The sequence below is a fragment of the Balaenoptera ricei genome, chromosome 2 (assembly GCF_028023285.1).
Source record: "Balaenoptera ricei isolate mBalRic1 chromosome 2, mBalRic1.hap2, whole genome shotgun sequence".
NCBI classification, from domain to species: Eukaryota; Metazoa; Chordata; class Mammalia; order Artiodactyla; family Balaenopteridae; genus Balaenoptera; species Balaenoptera ricei.
This window is the reverse complement of record NC_082640.1, coordinates 112,554,256-112,577,130: the sequence shown is the minus strand read 5'-3', so window position 1 is coordinate 112,577,130 and position 22,875 is coordinate 112,554,256. Positions and strand designations below refer to the sequence as shown.

General features: G+C 37.9%; 1 protein-coding gene across 1 annotated transcript in view; it reads right to left on the bottom strand.

The window, feature by feature from the left end:
- Positions 1-20,975, bottom strand: part of RPGRIP1 (RPGR interacting protein 1) — an 87,374-nt gene extending 66,399 nt beyond the window's left edge. Inside the window, 8 exon segments of the mRNA XM_059913800.1 lie at positions 2,059-2,164; positions 2,826-2,957; positions 3,476-3,575; positions 4,712-4,730; positions 4,733-4,900; positions 4,902-4,986; positions 8,119-8,251; positions 20,896-20,975. Coding sequence (XP_059769783.1) covers positions 2,059-2,164; positions 2,826-2,957; positions 3,476-3,575; positions 4,712-4,730; positions 4,733-4,900; positions 4,902-4,986; positions 8,119-8,251; positions 20,896-20,914 — 762 coding nt within the window. The 5' untranslated portion in view covers positions 20,915-20,975.
- Between the last annotated feature and the right edge of the window lie 1,900 nt (positions 20,976-22,875).

Genomic DNA, 22,875 nt, shown 5'->3' with positions numbered 1-22,875 from the left:
TTGTAAAACCTACATTTTAGAAAATGATTCACCATTTTAGGTCATCTTTACCACTACCACTAATATGGGCAAGGACATTCAATTTAGAATGGCTTTCTCCCTTTCTTCCTTTAATGCAATGGAAGAATAGATGGATTTAAAAAAAAATTTAATTCCACAAATATGGCTATTTACCCATACAACTTGAAAGTAACTTCCTTCCCAGATTTCCCATCCTTTCAGTGCTACCAAAATTAACTGAATCAAAAGAATACGAGCATATGCACAGTCCTCTACAAAACATAGGTTTGGAGGTTGGCCTTGTACAGATGCCTTTAGTCCCAATCAAAACAGACATACCAAGGGCAGCACCAGCTGTAGCTCATCTCAGTGAATGGCACCATCATTTAATCACCCAAGCTAGAGACCCAGGAGTCATCTCTCATTTCTCCTTTTCCCTCACCCACTCTACTTTGGTGATGAAGTCCATTCTTCCACTTCCTGGACCTCTCCCAACACAGTCCTTTCTCTATGAGCCTCTCTCACTGCCTTGGTTGGGACCCTCATCCTGCCTCCCTTGGATCACTGTACTCATCTGTTACCTGCAGTCTTGAACCAGCCAACCTATCATTCACTCTGCTGCCAGATGATCTTTCCTGGTAGTTCTGTCATTTTTGAGAAGTTGAAAATTTCAGAAAAGTATAAGTACTATAATAGCAGTCATCTGTAATTCTACTACTACCCAGAATTAATCATTATTAGTGCTTTATAATAGTTTCTTGAAAGTATTATTTTTTTATTAAAATGTATTTCAAAATATTTTGGACATTAAAAAAAGGCAAAGTGATCTCTTTGGGGAAAAAAAATTGATCATGTTATCAACTTGCTTAAAACCTTTCTGCAGCTCTCACTGTCTGTAGGATAAAGTCTAAATTCCTGATAAGACCTCCATGACCTGATCCCTGATGTTTCTCACCTCTGTGCCGTGGCCTACACCACTCTTCCCCCGGAAAGCCCTTCCCTGTCTTGCACGCTCATTAACACCTGCCAAACTGTCAGTATTTGGCTCACGAATAGAATGTCTTATGGATCCTTTTCAGATCCTGCGCCCCATCCTCTGGTGGATCTGAACATTCTCTCTTTTGTGTCCCACCCATACCCTGTTTGTGGGTAGTTGTACTTGTTTACATCTTGTCCTCTCACTCTTGTAAGTTCCTTGAAGGCAGGAGCTGTCTTAATTATCTTTTTAATCTTTGTATCCAAGTGCTTTGCACAGTTCGTGGTAGTCAATAAATGTTTATTCAATAAAAGAATGCCAATCTATTATTTAGACCCTCTATGCCCTATTTCTACCGTTCAGATATGAGTTTCCATTGTGTGGTAGTAAGAAGAGTGTGAGCCTCGATGCCAGATAAAACTGGACTCAAATCCTGCTCTGCCTCTTGCTATTTTTATAACTTTAGCAAGTTACTTAACTTCTTTGAGGCTCAGTTCCCTCATCCATTAAATGTACTTACCTTGATGGCTGTTGTCAGGCTTAAATGAGATCATGATTCTAAGTATCTAGGACAGAGTCCGTCACATATAAAGTGCTCAGGAATCTGGTTTCCTTCCCCTCCCCTGTGACTGCTCTTGGCTCCCCAAGTTTAATTAAACTCTGGTTGTGGTTTTTGGCTTGGAACTTAACCTGACACAAGGTAACCTCACTTAATTCCACCTTAGCAGGTAGGGCTTGAGCCTTGTTCCCAGCAGAGGGATAATGGCAAGTACTGGAAAAAGAATGGATTCTGAGTTGTAAGGCTTGGATTTGAATATCACCTATCTATTGTGTGACTTTTTTTTTTTTAATTTAATTTATTTTTTTATACAGCAGGTTCTTATTAGTCATCCATTTTATACACATCAGTGTATACACGTCAATCCCAATCTCCCAATTCATCACAATTGTGTGACTTTCGACAAGCAACTTAGTTTCTCTCCATTGTGGTCTCCCATGTGTAAAGTGGAGAAAATAATACAAATCTCTTAACTAATTGATTTTCTTCCCCCAAAAAGGCACAGCTGATGATGGCAACTCACAGCTTGAACTTCTGTTAATTGTGCTTTTGTCACTGCCAAAGAAGTATTCCTTTCATGTAAGAGCTTCTTAAGTTGAATCAGCTGTATATTCTCCTTAATGGAAGCTCTGGAGAAAGAAGACAGTGCTAAAATATCCTCTGTGAATGGACAGAGTTAAGTATCTTTCCCCCTGTGGATATGGACAGGGACACAAAGGAAGATCGTTATTTCTGAACCTAAGAGATCATGTTTTCTTTATCATTTGAAAGGTACTGGGGGAGGATTTGGGTTCGCTAGACTCTGTCTCAGAGATTCCCAATTCTAGCTGCTGTGGGACGTTGACAGTGAAGGAGGCTGTGTGGGGAGAAGTGGCAGGGAGGTATACGGGAAATCTCTGTACTTTATGCTCAATTTTGTTGTGAACCTAAAACTGCTCTAAAAAATAAAGTCTATTTTTTAAAAAGTTTTCTAGGGACTAAAACAGACCAGCCACATCAAAAAAAAAAAAAAGTTTTCCAGGGACTGATGCATAGTGGGGGCTGAGAACCCCCATCTGGTGATGAGGATGAAACAGTTTTCCTTCTATGAAGGGAAGCAGCAGACCTTTTATTATATATAGGCATCCCTTTTATGTTAATCCATTCCTTAACCACTTGGGCCTCCAGGTCTACTTCTCAGGTTGAATTAATCCCAAGCATTCTCTTTTCCTCTGAGATGGAGGAAAGGTACAAACAAGAACCTCTTTTTCAGTTCATTACGGCTTGAGGCATGGAATGCCACACCCTTACCGAAGCTCTGTGGCCTTCTGAGCACACTCCAAAGAACTTCTCTGTGCAAAATTCTCATCTTTGGACCACATTTTCTCAGAAGACTTGGGTGGTTCTTCCACTTGCATAGTATCGCTGGTCATAATGTGGGCACTGGTAGGCATGCATAGACCAGTGAGTTTAATCATAATTATGACTTTGTTAAAAGAGATTATACTGTTAGAATTAGGAATATTAAACACGAAAAGAAGAATTAGAAACCGCTGTTATAGGGGTTTAGAACTGGGCCCTCACATATATAAAAAGAACTTAGAGGAGTTAGTAATCTTGGCATATGTGGAGGATAAACTTACCAAATATAGCTTTCCAGTGTCAAACAGAAATATAAGTGAATTACGACCTAAGGGGGAAAATATAAAGGGAAAGAGAGGGAATACCTTCAATTAAGGAAAGGGCCTTTATTTTCCTTTCCTTGGAAGACAAAGAGATGCTTATTTTCCATTTTTAAGCAATGAAGTTGGAATTTGACAACTTCCAAACTGGGTTGACTTTCATCTTCTCTGATTATTCTGGAAAGACTCAAAAATGGCAACATTCACTTGTTCCCTAAATGAGGTTTTTCCAATTAAAGTTGAAAGAGTAACAGCGCAGGATAAAGGAAAAGAACTCACTGTTCGCTGGGTTCACTGGATACTTCACCTCTGGCTTTTTCATTTGTCACATGTTCCTTGAATGTGGGAGGAGCTGTGTAGCTCAGCCTGTCCCTTGACTCTGAAAGTTTAGACAGAAGATGCAGACTCTGGCAACAGATTTTTCCAGAACCCCAAGTGCTAGAAATGGAACACCAAGTGCTGGAAGTAGGGAGCCTTGAGATCTGGAGGAAATCCTTATATGACCAATGATCTCAGAGGGGAGCTTCTCAGTTTTTACTCTTGCATAGATATGCAACTACTGACTTAATAAGTCAGCAGGACTACAGACTCTCAAGTAGGTCACTATAAAGGGGAAGAAGAGCAGGGACTGTGTGTCTAGCTCTAATGCATCTTTGTCTCTAGTGCCTAGTATATAACTGCTATTCAATAATGCTGAAGTTAAACTGAATTGAAATTTAGACTTATTTAGTTTTTCTACTTTTAGCTGTTTTCACAAAGATTTTGTTGGCTCAAGGAGGGAACTTGAAAATATAGGACTGTGCTGAACAAAACCTAACATTGAGTCCCCAGGGTTAAGACACCCCATTCCCGTGGACCTAAAACAGGGATGAGTAGGCCAGGTGAAGGAAATATACACACAGCACTATATTTAATTCAGTGTTGGGTTCCACAGCAGCTAGAGATGCTTAGCCACTGGGGATACAGGAAGATGAAAATCTGCAGCTCCTCACTTAACAGCCTGATTACCAGGCCTGCACTTCAGGAATAGGCTTTGACAATCTCTGAACCCATGGAATTGTATGCAAAGTTTTGTCTATGTGTGTGTGCATTTTTCTTGGGAGAATGCCTAGCTTTTGATCATGGTTGCAAAGGAGTCCATTTCCCCCAAAAGGTGAAGAACCCCCGTTTTAGAGGCACAGGCCACTTAGCCCAGAGAACCAGGAGAGGGACCTGTCTTAAGATCACTGCCATTCACACCTAAGCAGGTCATCAAAGTTATCTCTGTTTTCCAGAGCCCTGCAGAACTTGACCAGCAAAGTTCCCATTTCCAGTGTCTGATTCTCCTCTCAGCAGTACTGCATGGTGAACTGAGAACTTTGAACTGGACATCCTACTCAGGAAAAAAAGATTTTAGGGAGGTAGAAAGGAACGAGAACAAAAGAACGAAATGGGCGTGGTGGGCGGAATAAAGCAGTGGGAGGAAAATGTGGCTGGCAAGTCAATCCTTCCCAGTGTTTTGGCCCTGAGCCTCACCCCTCTTGGGTTTCTCGGCCCCCGCTGCCCCGGCGGTGTGGAGCTGTCTGTGTCCCGCGTGGACGCGAGGCTGGGTGCAACGGGGAGCAGGGGGGCCGACGCGCTGGAACTGCAGTTGCAGCCCGCGCAGCGGGGGGCGCAGGTGCTTGGGGGGCCGCTGCCGCCAACCCGCGTTCCGCCGCCGCCCAGCAGGCCCCGAGAGCTGCTCCGCCGCTGCCACCTCGGCCTTCCGGTCCCGGCCTGCTGCAGCTGACCGGAGCAAGGCTGTCCTCAGCCTGTGGGCAAAAAGAGAGCTGGTGGCTCGTGCCCTCTCCTTCTATGACAGTTACTATCTCTACAGTTTATCTGGTGGTTAATAACCTGAATTGATCTCTGATATAAACTTATGTGCTGTAGTCCACTATTTACACTTAAAAATTAATTTTCTGGGCTTCCCTGGTGGCGCAGTGGTTGAGAATCTGCCTGCTAATGCAGGGGACACGGGTTCGAGCCCTGGTCTGGGAAGATCCCACATGCCGCGGAGCAACTAGGCCCGTGAGCCACAACTACTGAGCCTGCGCGTCTGGAGCCTGTGCTCCGCAAAAAGAGAGGCCGCGATAGTGAGAGGCCCGCGCACCGCGAGGAAGAGTGGCCCCCCCTCGCCGCAACTAGAGAAAGCCCTCGCACAGAAACGAAGACCCAACACAGCCATAAATAAATAAATTAATTAAAAATAAAATAAAATAAAATAACAAATGTTCAAGTATAATTGGTGTCTAAAAAAAAAAAAGAATTCCCCCACCCTTGGTATCTAATCAAGTTCCTTTCTAAAAAAAAGAAAAAAAAATTAATTTTCTGTCCCCAATACACTGTAACTCTTTCAGAGCAGGGACATCTTGGTGTCTGTCTTTGTTCATTCTGTTACAGTGCTCACACACTCTCTTAGTAAAAAATGAGGCAGTCCTGAGTATATTCGTGTGTATACTTATTTTAAAATTATATACAGTTTCTTTTGTACTGATGAATTATGGTCATTATAAAACAGAAACAAAAATACTAATTTTTAACAGGGAGATAATTAAATATACGTAGAAATTTTAATATTTACTTCTCCAGTCCCAATTGTCCACACATTCCTGTATATGTGCCCACTCTAAGGATTATTCCTCTGTACCCACCCTGCTTACACCGAGCCTTACCTACAATGGATAGTCAATCACTATTTATTATCTTGACCTAAAATCATACTTTTAACCATTACCATCAGATTCTGTGTTCCCACTGCCTGCCAGTTCTGACATTTACTGACTATGTGGCCTGGGGCATGTCATTAACATTTTGTACTCAGTTTCCTCATCTATAAATAAAGATAAAAATAGTACCTGCTCATTGGATTGTTATGAGGATAAAATAAGTTAATATATATAAAGGGCTTTGAACAGTGATGGTGCATTGTAAGCACTGTAGGAGTTAGCTGTTATTATTACATATCATTATATCCCAATAAAGAGATCAAGGCATTAAACAGCTAGGTAACTTACCCCAAGTCTGAGGGGATAGAATCCAATTTAGTCACTATCTATAACCTCAGGTACTTTTTGGTTACTGACCAACAGACAAGGTTTTTTGGCCCATGCAACCATCTGACTTCACTGGATTCTAGAGTTCTCCACAATATAAAAGAATCTCCAATTCTGAAGAGTGTTGGCATACAGTGGAAGCCTGCAATGCTGTAGATTCTAAATGAAGCTCTGGGGGCTTCCCTGGTGGCGCAGTGGTTGAGAATCTGCCTGCCAATGCAGGGGACACGGGTTCGAGCCCTGGTCTGGGAAGATCCCACATGCCGCGGAGCAACTAGGCCCGTGAGCCACAACTACTGAGCCTGCGCGTCTGGAGCCTGTGCTCCGCAACAAGAGAGGCTGCGATAGTGAGAGGCCCGCGCACCGCGATGAAGAGTGGCCCCCCACTTGCCGCAACTAGAGAAAAGCCCTTGCACAGAAACGAAGACCCAACACAGCCATAAATAAATAAATAAAATTAAAAAAATAAAATAAAAAAAAAATAAATGAAGCTCTGAACCACTCCTGGAGATTACCAATGAGAAAGCAAAGCAATGCTCTTGACATCGGGGAATTGGTCTGACATAGCTAGTCCTCAGTGTTGTTTGGTGGCCTGGCGTTCACAACTAGGCCATGTTATTGCGCTGTTGGACATAATCTCACAGAACAACAACATCACAGAAGGCCACTCTGAGACCATGACAGAGTGATACCAAACAAGGCCACTACATACTTTCGTCTCAGCCCAGACAAAAACAAGTGCACTCTGCTGTCTGCAGAATACCAAACGTGCTCCTCTCCTGGCTAATATGAGTGACTGCTGCTTCTTTCCCGATTACAGCTTTAGCCTCACCTAGTCTAACCTCTCTGTAGATAAGACATTGAGATATCCAAACATAGAACTGCCCCTGCTTTCTGACAGTACCAAATCTAGAGCAAACTTCTGTTACCTTGGACCCTCCCCCAAATCACCCAACTGAAGCCAAGATCACCCAACTGAAGCCAAAATCCTGTAATAGGCTCTTTCTAACAGTCTTACTGAGATGCCCATGGTATGCACTTTTTCAAGCTACAGCAGTAATTAACCCAACTTGCCCAGCTATAGGTGTGTTCCTGGTGGTCTCTGGCTAGGAGGCATTGACACAAATATCTTCAAAATGTGTCCTAGATATTAACCCCAGACTTTCGGAACTCTCATTCTCCCTGTCTATTTATCTACCCACATCCCATCTCAGATTCTTTTCCAGGTCTGCACCCAAAAGCTACACTTTTGAAAGCCAATACCCTAAAGTCACTGTGTATGGTATATTTTGGAGTTAAGAGCTTTCAGCTCTGCCACCCACTGGCTATGACCTTGGGCAAGTTACTTAACCTCTTCGTGCTCCCTTTCATTCTTAATGATGATTCTTTCATAGTATTAAATAGTATTAAATGAGTTAACACATATAAAGCACGTATAACATGCCTGCATACAGTAAATGATCAATACGATTTTTGGTTTTGTTTTGTAAATAAAAACCCCTTCTCTTACTTGCCCCTGCAGCCTTTGGTCCCCTGAGATTTTGGCCATTCCCCGGTCCCCGTTCTCTCTTTTGTGACCAGGGCAGGAGCCTGCCCAGTCTCTTGTTCTTTGGGTTGGAATAACTCTGATGATGCTTTATGAACTATGGCCACAGTCTATTGATATGTTTGGCAAGAAAACAGAATAAAGCAATATTGCTTCAAAAATTATTTTTGGAGTTAACCATCCTTGACATTTGAATTGTTTTCTGGTGTAGACATCTTAGGAAAATGTATTCTTTTTGGTTTATTGTGGTGTAGGCCTGGTGTAGATACAGCTTTTAAAGACTTAAGGAGAACTCTGGGTACCTTTTGATCTCATCCTGTTGCTTCCAAAAAAGCTCCTTCACCAACATGTGCTCTTCACGAAGACGAAACAAACTGTCCTCCAATTCTTCCCGGGTCATCCTGCTCAAGGGTAGTTGAGTCTTTATATTCTTACCTAAAGTCCCAGGAGAGGGTAAATGAAGATTATTTTTACATGTAATTTTTTAACCCATCATATCTCTCACCACATCTTGCCCAGAGGGCTTGAATCTATTTTGAGTCATGTGTTTAAGAGGAAATTCAGGAAGTATAAGAAATGTGTACCAATGGACCTCTTTATCATTCCACGTCACTCCTGGATGTGGAAAATCATTCCAGCATATGACTCAACCTCCTGTCTGGAAAGTATATTCTCTTTCTAAAAGTATCAAATAGGGCTTTTAGTCTACTTAATTTTTATTTTTAATCCACTCTTTTATTTTTCCTCCTCATTAGATAATTTGGACCTAGATAAGGATTGTGCCCACAACTGTCTTCAAATCCCCAGTAAGGAAAAGGATAGAAACCTTTCTTGAGTACCAAGAGTCATCGCCTTTGTTTCCGTGGTGTGGAGAAACTGTCCCCAAAGCTGCCTCCTTGGAATAGAGCCTCTGTTTGATCTAAGCAGACGAAACTACAGTACACCTTTGAGTGTGCGAGTGTTCACTAGTCTAGAGTCAGCTCTGATCTTGTAGCAGCCATTCTAAAACCCAGAGCTCAAAATACAGCTCCTTCCCTGGAAGAAAGAGAGCTCAGAACCTTAGTCTCAGAACCACCTAAGGTACCCTACCACCTCTCCAATCTATCCTTTGGAAATGATGAAATGTAAGTTTTTAAAAAAAATAACTTTATTGAAGTATAATTGACATGTATTACACTGAACATACTTAAAGTGTAAAATCTGACTAATTGTGACATAGGTATGTATCTGTGAAACCATCACCACAATTAAGATAATGAACATATAAACGAAGAAAAAAGAAGAAAAAAAAGATAATGAACATATCCATTATTGCCAAGTTTCCTTGTGCCCCTTAGCAATCCATTCCTCTCCACCCCATCCTAGCCCCAACCCACACCTTTGTTCCCAGGCAACCACCGATACATATGTTTTATGTCACTTCAAAGTAGTTTCCATTTTCTAGAATTTTATATAGTTCGAATCATCCATTATATACCCAGTGTTTTTTTTTTTGGAGTGGGAGGTGGGGGTGGGGTGGCGCTACACTGTACCATGCCCCCAACCAGGGATTGAACCCGCATCCCCTGCATTGGAAGTGTGGGGTCTTAACTGCTGGACCTCCAGGGAAGTCCCTTTTTTTTTTTTGTCTGACTTCTTTCACTCAGGAGTATTATTTTGAGATTCATACGTGGTGTTTCATTTATCAATAGTCCCTTTTGATTGCTGGTAGTATTCTGGATAAACCATAATTTATTTATCCATTTACTGTCGATGGACATTTGGATTATTTCGTTTTTGGTTATTACAAACAGAGCTACTATAAATATCTGTGTATAAATCTTTGTGTAACATATGGTTTCATTTCTCTGGGTATATACACAGGAGTGAAATAGTTGGGTCATAAGGTAGGTACATGTTTAACTTTTTAAAAAAATTGCCAAACTGTTTTCCAAAGGGATTATACCATATTATATTCCCACCAGCAGTGTATGAGAGTTCCCGTTCCTCTACATCTCATCAACACTTGGTCTTTTAAATTTTAGCCATCCTAGTGGGTATATAGTGGTTTTAAGTGTATTAATTTGCATTATTAATTTACATTTCCTTAATGACAAATGAGGTTGAACATTTCTTGTATGCTCTATGCTATCTGCATTTCTTCTTAAATAAAGCGTGTGTTCAAATCTTTTGCTCATTTTTTATTGTTGGGTTTTAAAAAATATTTTTATTGTTGAGTTGTAAGAGCTCTTTGTAAATTCTGAATATAAGTTCTTTGCTGTATATATGTTTTGCAGACTTTTTTTCTCTCAGTCTGTGTCTTGAGTTGGTACCTCTAGGCAAGAAGCCACCCTACTGCCTAATTTTGAAGGACCTCTTTATGTTAGGATAGGAATGAGAGAAGATGAAAACAGAGTGGGTAATAACATGTGTAATCATTGCAGATGAAAATCATGCATATGAAGGAGAAGTCTTGAGGTGAGATGAATTCATGGAAGTCAGGGATCTGGCTAGTCTCTGATTCTATTACTTCCTCCAGCGAATCATTAACCCTCCTGACCCAGATTAAGTCAGCTGTGTCTCAGATATCTTCCTATGAGGCTAAGACTTCCCACACCATGACTTTCTATGAATAGTTTTGTCTGATTAAATGATACTGAAAGACTGTTTGTTCAGTTAATGACACAGTCTTCCCAAGTAGAGAATATTATCTAAAGGAGTTTGGATCTCTATCTATGCAATCTATTTGGTCTCAAGAAGACCAGCATGACCCCAGCAATTCCTGATTCAGGCAAGTCATCCCCCTCCTCCTTTTTTCCAGTAACCAATCTCTCCCCTCCCGCAATACAATCCCTGCATACGAATGATTTAACCTTTTGGAAATCAAGTAAAACTCCCAGGCCTTGGGCCAGGTGCTTGGCTTCCCTTCTGGAGACTTCTTTTCCCCATCTATCTCACATGAATCAACTAGCTTTGGCTCAGCTAGACAGGTTAGCCATAATTGCCACTAGGGTTTATTGATCCTCATATGTTATAACATCTTCTAATTATTTTGCTCCTAAAAGAAAAGCAATAAATAATGTCTCTTTCCTTTCTTTTTTTTTAAGTTGAAATATAGTTGATATGCAATATTATATAAGTTATAGGTGTAAAATATATAGTGATTCACAATTTTTAAATTCTTCATTTATTTTCTTATGATTCTTTTAATAAGTTTTTATTTTGAAATAATTTCAAAATTACAGAAAATTTGCAAGAATAATACACAGAACTCCTATATCCCCTTCACTTAGATTCCACAATTGTTACCTTTTACTTCATTTGCCTTATCCTATTCTTCCTCTCTCTTTCTACATATATATGTTACATAATATATAATATTACATATATTTTCTACATATTACTTTTTGGAACCACTTAAAAGGAAATTATAGACACGATGTCCCATTACTTCTAAAGAATTCACTGTATATTTCCTAAAAAGAAGAACATATGTACATAGGCACAGTATATCCATCAAAATCAGGAAATTAACATTAATATCATTTTACCATCTAACCCATAGACCATTCAAATTTCAATAATTCAGGATCATGTGTTGCATTCGATTGCCATGTCTCTTTAGTCTGCTTCACTCTAGAATAGTTTTTTTAGTTTCTCCTTGTCTTTCATGACTTTGACATTTTAAGAGCACAGAGTAAAGGCCATTTCCTTTGTAGAATGCCCCTCAGTTAGGATTTGTCTGATGTTTCTTCATAATGGGTTCAGGTTATGCATTTGGGGCAGGAATCCCACAGAACTGAAGCTATACTCTTCTCAGTGCATTATATCAGGAGGCACATAATGTTGGTATCTCCACCAGTCTCATTACCATTAATGTTAACTTCAGTTATTGGTTAAGAGGGTGTCTGATAGTTTTGTCTACCGTAAAGTTAATTGACAAGTCTTTTAAAAACCTATTAACTAATAATTATTTTGTGAGGAAATAATTTTACATTGTATATTATGACAACGTTGTATGACATTAAACTTTTAAATTATGACACTATAAAATTTTCACCTACTAGCTTTAGCATTATTTAATAATTCTTGCCTGAATTAATTATCACTATCATGGTCACCAAATGGTGAGTTTCTAATTCCATTATTCCTTCTACATTTATTAGTTGGCATTCTACTATAAGAGATTTCCCTTCACTCTGTTTATTAATTCATCTGTTTATTTATATCTGTATGATCTCATGGATTTCTGTTTTATTCAATGGGCTATAATCCGTCAATATCATTACTCCTTTTGATGCTCAAATTGTCCCAGATTTGGCCAGTGTGAGCCCTTCCAGCTGGTTCTGCTGTCCTTTAAAAATATCTCCATGATTTTTTGAGAACTTTCATATTTTCTGGCACAATAAGATATTCTAGGCTCACCTTGTGCTTTCCCTACCTGAGCCTCTGGTACCTGTTAGTGAAGAATGGTATTTAAAAGCCAAGATCCGGGTATTACGTGTTCTTATGGCTATGTCCTCTCAGCTGACAGAGTCAGGAAGTGTATGTGTATGTACACAGGTGTGTGCACGGGCGCACGCACACACACACACGCACACCTATATCTATTTCTATATGCTAGAAACCATGAGTGCACTCTGATACCTTCATATAAAATCCAAAATCATATGGTTTATTCTAGCCTTGTCTCTTCCCATATTTGCATCTTTCTTCTCAGTGACAAACAAGCTCCCACTATCCTCAATATATTTGAACGAAATTAGTCTCCCAATTATGTGGGCTATCTTTTTATCCATGGCACTGCTGAAACCTACTGGCTTGTGCCAGCTGAGTGGCCCACTGATTCATACCTGTTTGCAATGGCAGAGAAGTACCCCATCAGTTCTGGTAGTGTACTGGCCAAGAATTTTTTACATTATATTGTGTCTTGTTCTTTTTCTTTCTCTTTTAAATTTTATAATGTCAACATTTTTAGTTATACAGTTTAACCATACCACAAATACTTTTATTACTTTCTTTTGGAATTGTTGATAACAGAAAAAATATTAAAATTAATTTTTAAATATTTACTATAAAATATTCCCTTAATGTGGTTTTATCTGTATGTGATCAAACATTTTTCTTCTTCCAGAGCAGAGTTTCTAAGATAAAGTCAAGATTGCTTAGAATGAAAAAAAAAAGATACAACTTCCAAACCAATGAACTTAAAAATGATGCAGCTGATTTCCTTAACTTAACAGGAAAGTATGGTCACTAGAAAGAAAATTTGTAACATGACCAGAAACCTTTATGAAAATCTTCATTTACAGCAAGCATTTACTTGGTTTACTTTTAGCTATTTCATAAATAACAGAAGGGGAATTGGACACAGTTTGTAATGACACCTAGAAAAGTTTCTTTTCCCACAAATCAAATGTGTAAAACCTTTGCTTTGGCACCTTCTTCCATACTTCCTTTACTGTGCTGAAGAAATATTGAGTTTTTTAAAATTTTTGGTTGTGTGGATGGTCTCCAAACTGACTGAATTCTCTAGATGATTATTTCCTGCACAGGGTTTTCCTATCAGTAGTTCTATGACTTTTCCAACTTTGACAATGATCTCAGCCAGTTCATGTTTCATGTGCTTTGTTCATGGTATTAACAGTTAAAGCTTTGAGAAGCACAAAATCCCCAGTTATGCACTGTTAAAAGACATCAGGAACATAGTAGATTTTTCACTTATTAAAATATTATGATCTAGCTTTCTCCTCTCTTCAAACCTGCAGGTACCTGCTTCTGAACCTAATGGTTTGGAAGTTCTTCATATTTTCATCTTCAGGACCAATGGAAAGCTAAGCAGGAAGTGTATACTAATCCAGTCCTCAGGAAGTCAACATCAAGTCCAACACCTTTAAAAGTTTTGCTGAACTTCTGCTCCAGTTCTGAAGTCTCAATTCTTCTTCAAAATGCTGACATTTAAAAATACCTCCCAGAGATTGGCCAAGATGGCCAAGTAGAAAGACCCTGACCTCACCTCCCCTTACAGTCACACCAAAATCACAACTATCCACAGAACAAGTATCAATTAAAAAGACCAGAACCTACAAGGAAAGATGTTCCACAGCCAAAGAAAACCAGAAAAGAACTTCTACAAAGACATAAAGAACCATGACGACGAGATGGGTAGGGGCATGGTATAGTCAAGTCTCATACCCTCAGATGGGTGACCCACAAACTGGAGAATAATTACATTGCAGAGGTTCTCCCAAAGGAGTGAGAGGTCTGAGCCCCACACTGGGATCCCCAACCTGAGGGTCCTGCATATAAAGGCCATATGTGACAAACCTACAGCTAACATCATACTCAACAGTGAAAAGCTGAAAGCATTTCCTCTAAGATCAGGAACAAGACAAGGATGTCCACTCTCACCACTTTTATTCAACATAGTTTTGGAAGTCCTAGCCATGGTAATTAGAGAAGAAAAAGAAATAAAGGGAATCCAAATTTGAAAAGAAGAAGTAAAACTGTCACTGTTTGCAGATGACATGATACTATACATAGAAAATCCTAAAAACACCACCAGAAAACTACTAGAGCTCATCAATGAATTCAGTTGTGTTGCAATATATAAAATTAATATATAGATATTTGTTGCATTTCTATACACTAAACATAAACTATCAGAAAGAGAAATTAAGAAAACAATCCCATTTACTATCTCATCAAAAGAATAAAATATCTAGGAATAAACATGCTTAAGGAGGTAAAAAACCTGTATGGAAAACTATTTATAAGACACTGATGAAAGAAACTGATGACAACACAGATGGAAAGATATACTATGTTCATGAATTGAAAGCATTAATATTGTTAAAGTGACCATACTACCCAAGGCAATCTACAGATTCAATGCAATCCCTATCAAAATACCAATGGCATTTTTCACAGAACCAGAACAAAGAATTTCAAAATTTGTATGGAAACACAAAAGACCTCAAATAGCCAAAACAGAGCTGGAGGAATCACACACCCTGACTTCAGATTATACTATAAAGCTACAGTATTCAAAACAGTAGGGTACTGGCACAAAAAGAGACACATAGATCAAAAGAACAGAATAGAAAGCCCAGAAATAAACCCATGCACTTATGGTCAATTAATTTATGACAAAGGAGGCAAGACTATACAATGGAGAAAAGACTGTCTCTTTAATAAGTGGGGCTGAAAACTGGACAGCTACATGTAAAAGAATGAAATTAGAACATTCTCTAATACCATATATACCAAAAACTCAAAATAGATTAAAGACCTGAATGTAAGAACAGAAACCATAAAACCCCTAGAAGAAAACACTGGCAGAACACTCTTTGACATAAATTGTAGCAATATTTTTTTGGATCTGTCTCCTAAAGCAAAGGAAATACAAGCAAAAATAAACAAATGGGACCTAACTAAACTTAAAAGCTTTTGCATGGCAAAGGAAGCCATCAACAAAATGAAAAGACAACCTACTGAATGGAAGAAAATCTGAAATATGACCAGTAAGAGGTTAATATCCAAAATATATAAACAGCTCATACAACTCAACATCAAAAAAACAAACAACTGATTAAAAAATGTGCAGAAGACCTGAATAGACATTTTTCCAAAGAAGACATACAGATGGTCGATAGGCACATGGAAAGATGCTCAACATCATTAACATTTAGAGAAATGCAAATTAAAACCACAGTGAGATATTACATCACACCTGTCAAAATGGTATCATCAAAAAGAACAAAAATATCGCTGAGTATATGGAGAAAAGGGGACCTTCATACGCTGTTGGTGGAAATGTAAATTGGTGCCACCACTGTGGAAAACAGTATGGAGGTTCCTCAAAAAACTAAAAATATAACTACCATACAACACAGAAATTCCACTCCTGGTATACACCCAAAAAAAAACAAGAACACTAATTTGAAAAGATACATGCACCCCAATATTCATAGCAGCATTATTTACAATTGCCATGATATAGAAGCAACCTTAGTGGCCAACAACAGATGAATGGATAAAGTGTGTGTGTGTGTGTGTGTGTGTGTGTGTATGTATATACATACACACACACACACACACACAGTGGAGTACTATTCAGCCATAAAAAAAGAATGAAATTTTGCCATTTGCAGCAACATGGATGGACTTGGCGGGTATTATGCTAAGTGAAATAAGTTAGACAGAGAAAGACATATACTGTATGATATCACTTATGTGTGGAATCTAAAAAATAAAACAAATTAATATAACAAAAAAGAAACAGACTCGCAGATATAGAGAAAAATCTAGTGGTTACCAGCGGGGGGGGGGGCAAGATAGGGGTAGAGGATTCAGAGGTACCAACTATTATGTATAAAATAAATAAGCTATAAGGTGTATTGTATATCACAGGGAACATGGTCAATATTTTATAATAACCAATCGGAGTATGACCTTTAAGTACTGCGAATCACTATGTGGTACACCTGTAACTTATGTAATATTGTACATCAACTACATCTGAATAAAAAAAGAAACAAAAAAATATGATTCATTTAGAATCAACAATTGAACAAGCGCTAGAGACTATGAGGAATTTGTTACATCCCAGCTGGACTAGGTCCCATCATGGGTCCTCCTTTTTTTTAAAACATTTTTTATATTAAATACGCAAATGAAAACACAACATACCAAAACATAGGATGCAGCTAAAGCAGGGTTAACAGGGAAATTTACAGATGTAAATGCCTACATTAAAAAGAAAAAAAGATTTCAAATCCATTACCTAACTTTCACCTTAAGAAATTAGAAAAAAGAAGAGGAAACTAAACCCAAAGCATGCAGAGAAAGAAAATAATAAAGATTATAGCAGAAATATATGAAATAGAGAATAGAAAAACAATAGGGAAGTCAATAAAACCAAAGTTGGTTCTTTAAAAGATCAACAAAATCAACAAAGAAAAAAAGGCTCAAATTACTAAAGTCAAGAATGAACAAGAGGATGTCACTACCAACCTTAAAGGAATAAAAAGAATTATGAGGGAATCCTACAAACAATTGTGTGTCAACAAATTAGATAACCTAGGTGAAGTAGATAAATTCCTGGAAAGACACAAACTACTATAACTGACTTAAGAGGAAACAGAAAATCTGAATAGACTGAGTAGAAGAATTGAATTTGTAATAAAAAACTTCCCACAAAGAAAACCCCAAGCCCACATGACTTCACTGATGACTTCTACCAAATGTATAAAGAAGAATTAATATCAATCCTACACAAACTCTTCCAAAAATTAAAAGAGGGAACATGTCCCAACTTATCATATAAGGCCAAAACCAAAGTCCTCGCAAGAAAGGAAACTACAGATCCCTTATTACTACGGACAAAAAAATCCTCAAAAAAATAATAGCAAACTGAATCCAGCAACATATGAAAAGAATTATGCACCATAACCAAATGTAACTTATCCCAGGAATGCAATCTTTGTTTAACAGATGAAAGTCAATCAATTTAATGTATCATATTAATAGAACAAAGGACAAAACCCACATGATCATATCAATAGACACAGAAAAAAAAAATTGACAAATCCAACATCTTTTCATGATAAAAAACACTCAACTAATTGCTAACAGAAGAAAATTTCTCCAACCTGATAAGTGTCATCTACAAAAAACTCACAGCTAAAATCATGCTTAATAGTAAAAGACTGAAAGCTTCCCCCATAAGATCAGGAAAAAGACAAGGTTGTCCACTCTTGCCACTTCTATTCAACATTTTACTGGAGATTCTATCTATGGAAATTAGGCATGAAAAAGAAATACAAGGCATCTAAATTAGAAAGAAATAAGTAAAACTATCTCTATTCACAGACAATGAATATTGTCTATTTCTTTTATCTAGAAAATCCTAAGGAATCTACTAAAAAATCTATTAGAACTAGTAAATGAGTTCAGTAAAGTTTCAGGGTATAAGATCAATATGTAAGAATCAATGGTATTCCTATATACTAGCAACGAACAATCTGAAAATAAAATTAAGAAATCAATTCCATTTACAATAGCATCAAAAAAATACATAAGAATAAACTTAACAAAGAAGTATAAAACTTGTACACCAAAAGTTATAAAACATAATTGAAAGGAATTAAAGACTGTTTAAGTAAATAGAAAGATAACCCAAGTTCATGGATTTGAAGACTTAATATTGATAACATTGCAAAACTTCCAAAATTCATGTATAGATTCAATGTAATCTCTATCAAAATTCCAGTTGGCTTTTTTCTTGGGGGGCAGATATTGACAATCTGATCCTATAGTTCAGATAGAAATACAAGGGATCCAGAATAGCTAAAATAATCTTGAAAAATAGCAAAGTTATTTTTCACATCCTGATTTCAACTTACTACAAAGCTATAATAATCCATGATATTGGCATAGGATAGGCATGTAGATCAGTGGACTATAATTGAGAGTCCAGAAATAAACCCATACATGTATGGCTAATTGATTTTTGACAAGTGTGCCAAGAAAATTCAGTAGGGAAAGGATAACTTCTTCAACACATGGTGCTGGGACAACTGGATAGACACATGCAAAAGAATGAAGTTGGATCCTTACCTCAAACCATATTAAAAATAAACTTAAAATGGATCACAGACCTAAATGTAAGAGCTAGAAGTATAAAATTCTTAGAAGAAAATGTGGAAATAAACCTTTGTGACCTTGGGCCATGCAGTATTAGACATGACACTATGAAGTTAGACATGGAACCAAAAGCACAAGTATCAAAAAATAAATAAATAAATTGGACTTCATCAAAATTAAAAACTTTTGTGCTTCAAAGGCCACTATCAGGAAAGTGAAAAGACAACCAACAGAATGGCGAAAATATTTGCAAATCATATATCTGTTAAGAGACGTGTATCCAAAATTCATAAAGAACTCTTAACAACCAACAATATAAAGGCAAATAACCCAGTTTAAAAATAGGCAAGGGATCTGAGGAGACATTTTTCCAAAGAAGATATACAAATGGCTGATAAACACATGAAAGATGTTCAACATGATTATTCATTAGGGAAATGCAAATCAAAACCACAAAAAGAAAGAATAAATTAAAAAAACAACACGAGATACCACCTCAGTAACAATAACAACAACAACAATAACAACACCTCAGTGAGGATATGAGGAAATCAGAACTTTCATGAATTGTTAGTAGGGATGCAAAAATGTGCAACTGCTTTCAAAAATAGTTTGGCAGTTCCTCGAACTAACATAGAATTACCAAATGACCCAGCAATTCCACTTCTAGGTATATACCTAAGAGAAATGAAAACATATGTCCACACGAAAACTTGTACACAAATGTTCATACCAGCATTACTTACAATAGCCAAAAAGTGAAAATAACTCAAATGTCCATCAACTGATGAGTGTATAAACAAAATGTGGTATTATTATTCATCAATAAAAAGGATTGGAGTATTGATAAATGTTACAACTTGGATGGACTTTGAAAATATTATGCTAAGTGAAAGAAGCCAAACACAAAAAAATCATATATTATATGATTCCATTTATATAAAATGTCCAGAATAGGCAAATCCATAGAGACTTAAAGTGATTACCAGGGGCAGGGAGTGGGGACATGGGGAATGTCTGCTATAAGGTTTTTTGGGGGAGGTAATGATATGTTCTAAAATTAGGTACTGGAGATGAATGCACAACTCTGTGTATATAGTAAAAATTAAGAAATTGTATACTTTAAAAGAGTGAATTTTATGTTATGTAATTTATATCCCAATAAAACTATTATGTATAATATATATGTATTATATACAGCATACATTATACATGTATTATTATATAAATATTACTATATATGTTATTTTTTCTATCTCACACATATAAATGAGGAAATAAAACATATACGGACAGTTTAAAGAATAATAATAAAGCATACACATACATACATACCAGCTTACGAAACAGGAGATTACTAATACCTTCTGTAAGTTCCTCACCCATACTATTCCCTTCTTCTCCCAGAGGGACCACTATCTTGAATATTGTATTAATAACTGCCTTGTATTTCTTTATAATTTTATAAAGAAAATTAAATTATTTATTATAAAGAAAACAAATTTATTTCAGTGTATAATTACATGTCAGTGTGTATTCATTTTCTGATCAATGGACATTTATGTTGTTTCCATTTTTTATTCTTATGAACGTTACTATGAACATTCTGATAAATGTCTCTTGGTACACATATGCAAAAATCCCTGCAAATTTTATACCTAGAAGTAAAGCTGCATGTTCAATTTTACTAGATAATGCCAAGATTTTTTCCAAAGTGATGGCACCACTTATACACCCATGGGCAGTGCATAAAGTGCCCTATCTTTGAAATAAATCTTACAGAAGTGAAATCAAGTGAAAGCAGAATTAATAGTAGCTATGAATAGGACTGAGGGGTGGGAGAGTATGAACAAAGTTACAAAAGCATCTTAAGGTGAGTGGGGAAGAAGCGGTAGTGGGGCCATGCCCCTTCCTTTTATTTTTTTTAATTAAAAAAAATATATATTTATTTATCTGGTTGTATTGGGTCTTAGTTGCAGCAGGCGGGCTCCTTAGTTGCAGCTCACGGGCTCCTTAGTTGTGGCATGCACACTCTTAGTTGCAACATGCATGTGGGATCTAGTTCCCAGACCGGGGATCAAACTTGGGCCCCCTGCATTGGGAGCATGGAGTCTTAACCACTGCACCACCGGGGAAGTCCCTGCCCTTTCCTTTTAAATTGCCTACCTCTGTTTAGTGAGAGTGAAGGGCTGATCACATGGATAGAAGAATGAGACCCACTCATTTGCTCTTGGCTTTTGTTGTGGTATTTGTGGTGGTGGCATTTATCTTCACCTCCTAAACCCACACAGTAAAAATTTTATTATAAGAATATATGAATAAAACGTTGAGAAGATTGAAGAAAAGACCTGAGAGCAAAGCAATCACTGTGAAGGCTAGCAAGATGCCCCACAGTAACAGACTGAGGGTTGTTTTCATTCTAAAAGACATCCATCCTCAGGCACCGAATTTACCTTTCGACGCTGGTACCATCAGAGGTATCGAGTCTATGTCTCTAACCGGGCCTTGGCTGTATTGTACACCAGAAGATGAGATGTCATATCATCTCCCAAGCTGTGAGAGATCCCACAGGACACTAAAATAAAGGAAAAGTTCAGCCAATTACATGCAACTTTGGGATGCCTTCTGCAGGCAAACTTAAGTTGTAGCAGGAATTCCTCAACACTTTCAGGATGGTATGTAACATGTCATAGTCTTTTTTGTAGTGATGTGGATCACTCTACACTGAAGGGTAAGACCAAGCATTCAGTAATAATGACATTATTTATTCAAAATGAAATCAATTTTTCTGATTATAGAATTGATGCATACCATTTTGAATCATTTTTAAAGTGTCTGCTCAGCCTGGAAGCCAATGACCATATCCTTTCTCCAGGAAATGAGCCTCTGAACCCCTCTCCACTCCATTCATACGGACTGACTCACCAGTAACCAGTTTATAGTCTATGATCCAGTTCCCACAGTCATTGTTCATTAGACTAGGGGTAGACAACTGACCTAAGCTGGGCCAATCAGATTCTTTTCCCCAGGCATTTGGAAATGGGACTAAGAGAGTTAAATTAGCCTCTGTGAATGGCTAGGACTATTATGTAAACTTGGGAGTTCTGGGATGGCCATATTCTGCTTTGTAGCTTAAATAACTGTGGAAATCCTACCTGCAGAGTCACTTCTAACCTTGGTCAACACTCTTTTTCTGAATTATAATATCCAATCTCCTGGCTTTAAATACCGTGTGTGTGTGTCTGTGTGTATACATGCTGTTGCTTCCAAAATTTTTGTCTCCAGCCCTGACCTTCAGATTTGTACATCTTCCAGAATTTTAATCATTTCCACTTGCATGACTGCTAGGTATCTCAAATTCACCTGTCTCACACAGGAATTTTAATTTCTCTCTCAAACCTGATCTCCCAGGCTTTCTCTATCTCCATAAATGGCATTACCATCCCACCAGTTCCTAAAGCCTCAATTTCTCCCTTTCTGTCATCCACTAGCAAATCCTCCAGCTACCTCCTAAAAATATGTATCACCCTGTCTCCACAGCTACTACTCTAATTCTAGTCACCAGTGTCCCTTACCTCAACTACCATAATGTTCTCCTAATGCTCTCCCCATTTTCCTCTCTCCATCCCCCTCCCACCAATTCTCCCTGAAACATCCAGAGTGCTCTTTAAAAAACAACCCAGGTCATCGCATTTCCTGCTTAAAATTGTCCAGTGGTTTTCCTTTACATTTAAAATAAAATCTAAACTCCTTACCGTAGTCAGCATGGCCTCTATGATCTGACCTTCTTCCTATTTCTCAGATCACGCTTTGTATTTCTCCTCCTCTAGCAAATAACATTCCTTGCCACTGGCTTCCTCTCTGTTCCTGGAACCGGCAAGCTCCCTCTTGCCTCAGGACTTTTGTACTTGGCTGGAATGTTCTTTCCCTTGCTCTTCACATGGCTAGTTCCTTCTTATCCTTCAGTCTCTCAGCATCTTTTCATCTGCCAAGAGGACTTTCTCTGACTTCATAACTAAAGTGAGGACTTATTCAGTTATACTCTGTCACGTCGCCCTGTTTATTTCACTGGTAACACTTACCATATCCAGAAACTACCTTCATTTATTTACACTTATTTATTACCTCCTCTCACTAAAATATAAGGACTTTGAAAGCAGAAAATTGGTTTATCTTATTTACCTTTATTTCCCAGCACTTGAACAACTCCTAGAATGTAGTAGGCACCTAATAAATATATATTGAATAAGTGAATAGGTGAATGAATAACAAGTCAAGAGAGAGAATGACACTGAGTGGCTGAGTTAAAAGGTCCTGAAAGCTTCCTGTCCTTGATTTTAGTCTTTTCCAAGGCCTGTCTCTGTTCCTGCCCTTAGGTTCTGTAGGAGAGTATTATGTCCTTACAACAAATTCCCCTTTTTGCTGAAGCTAGC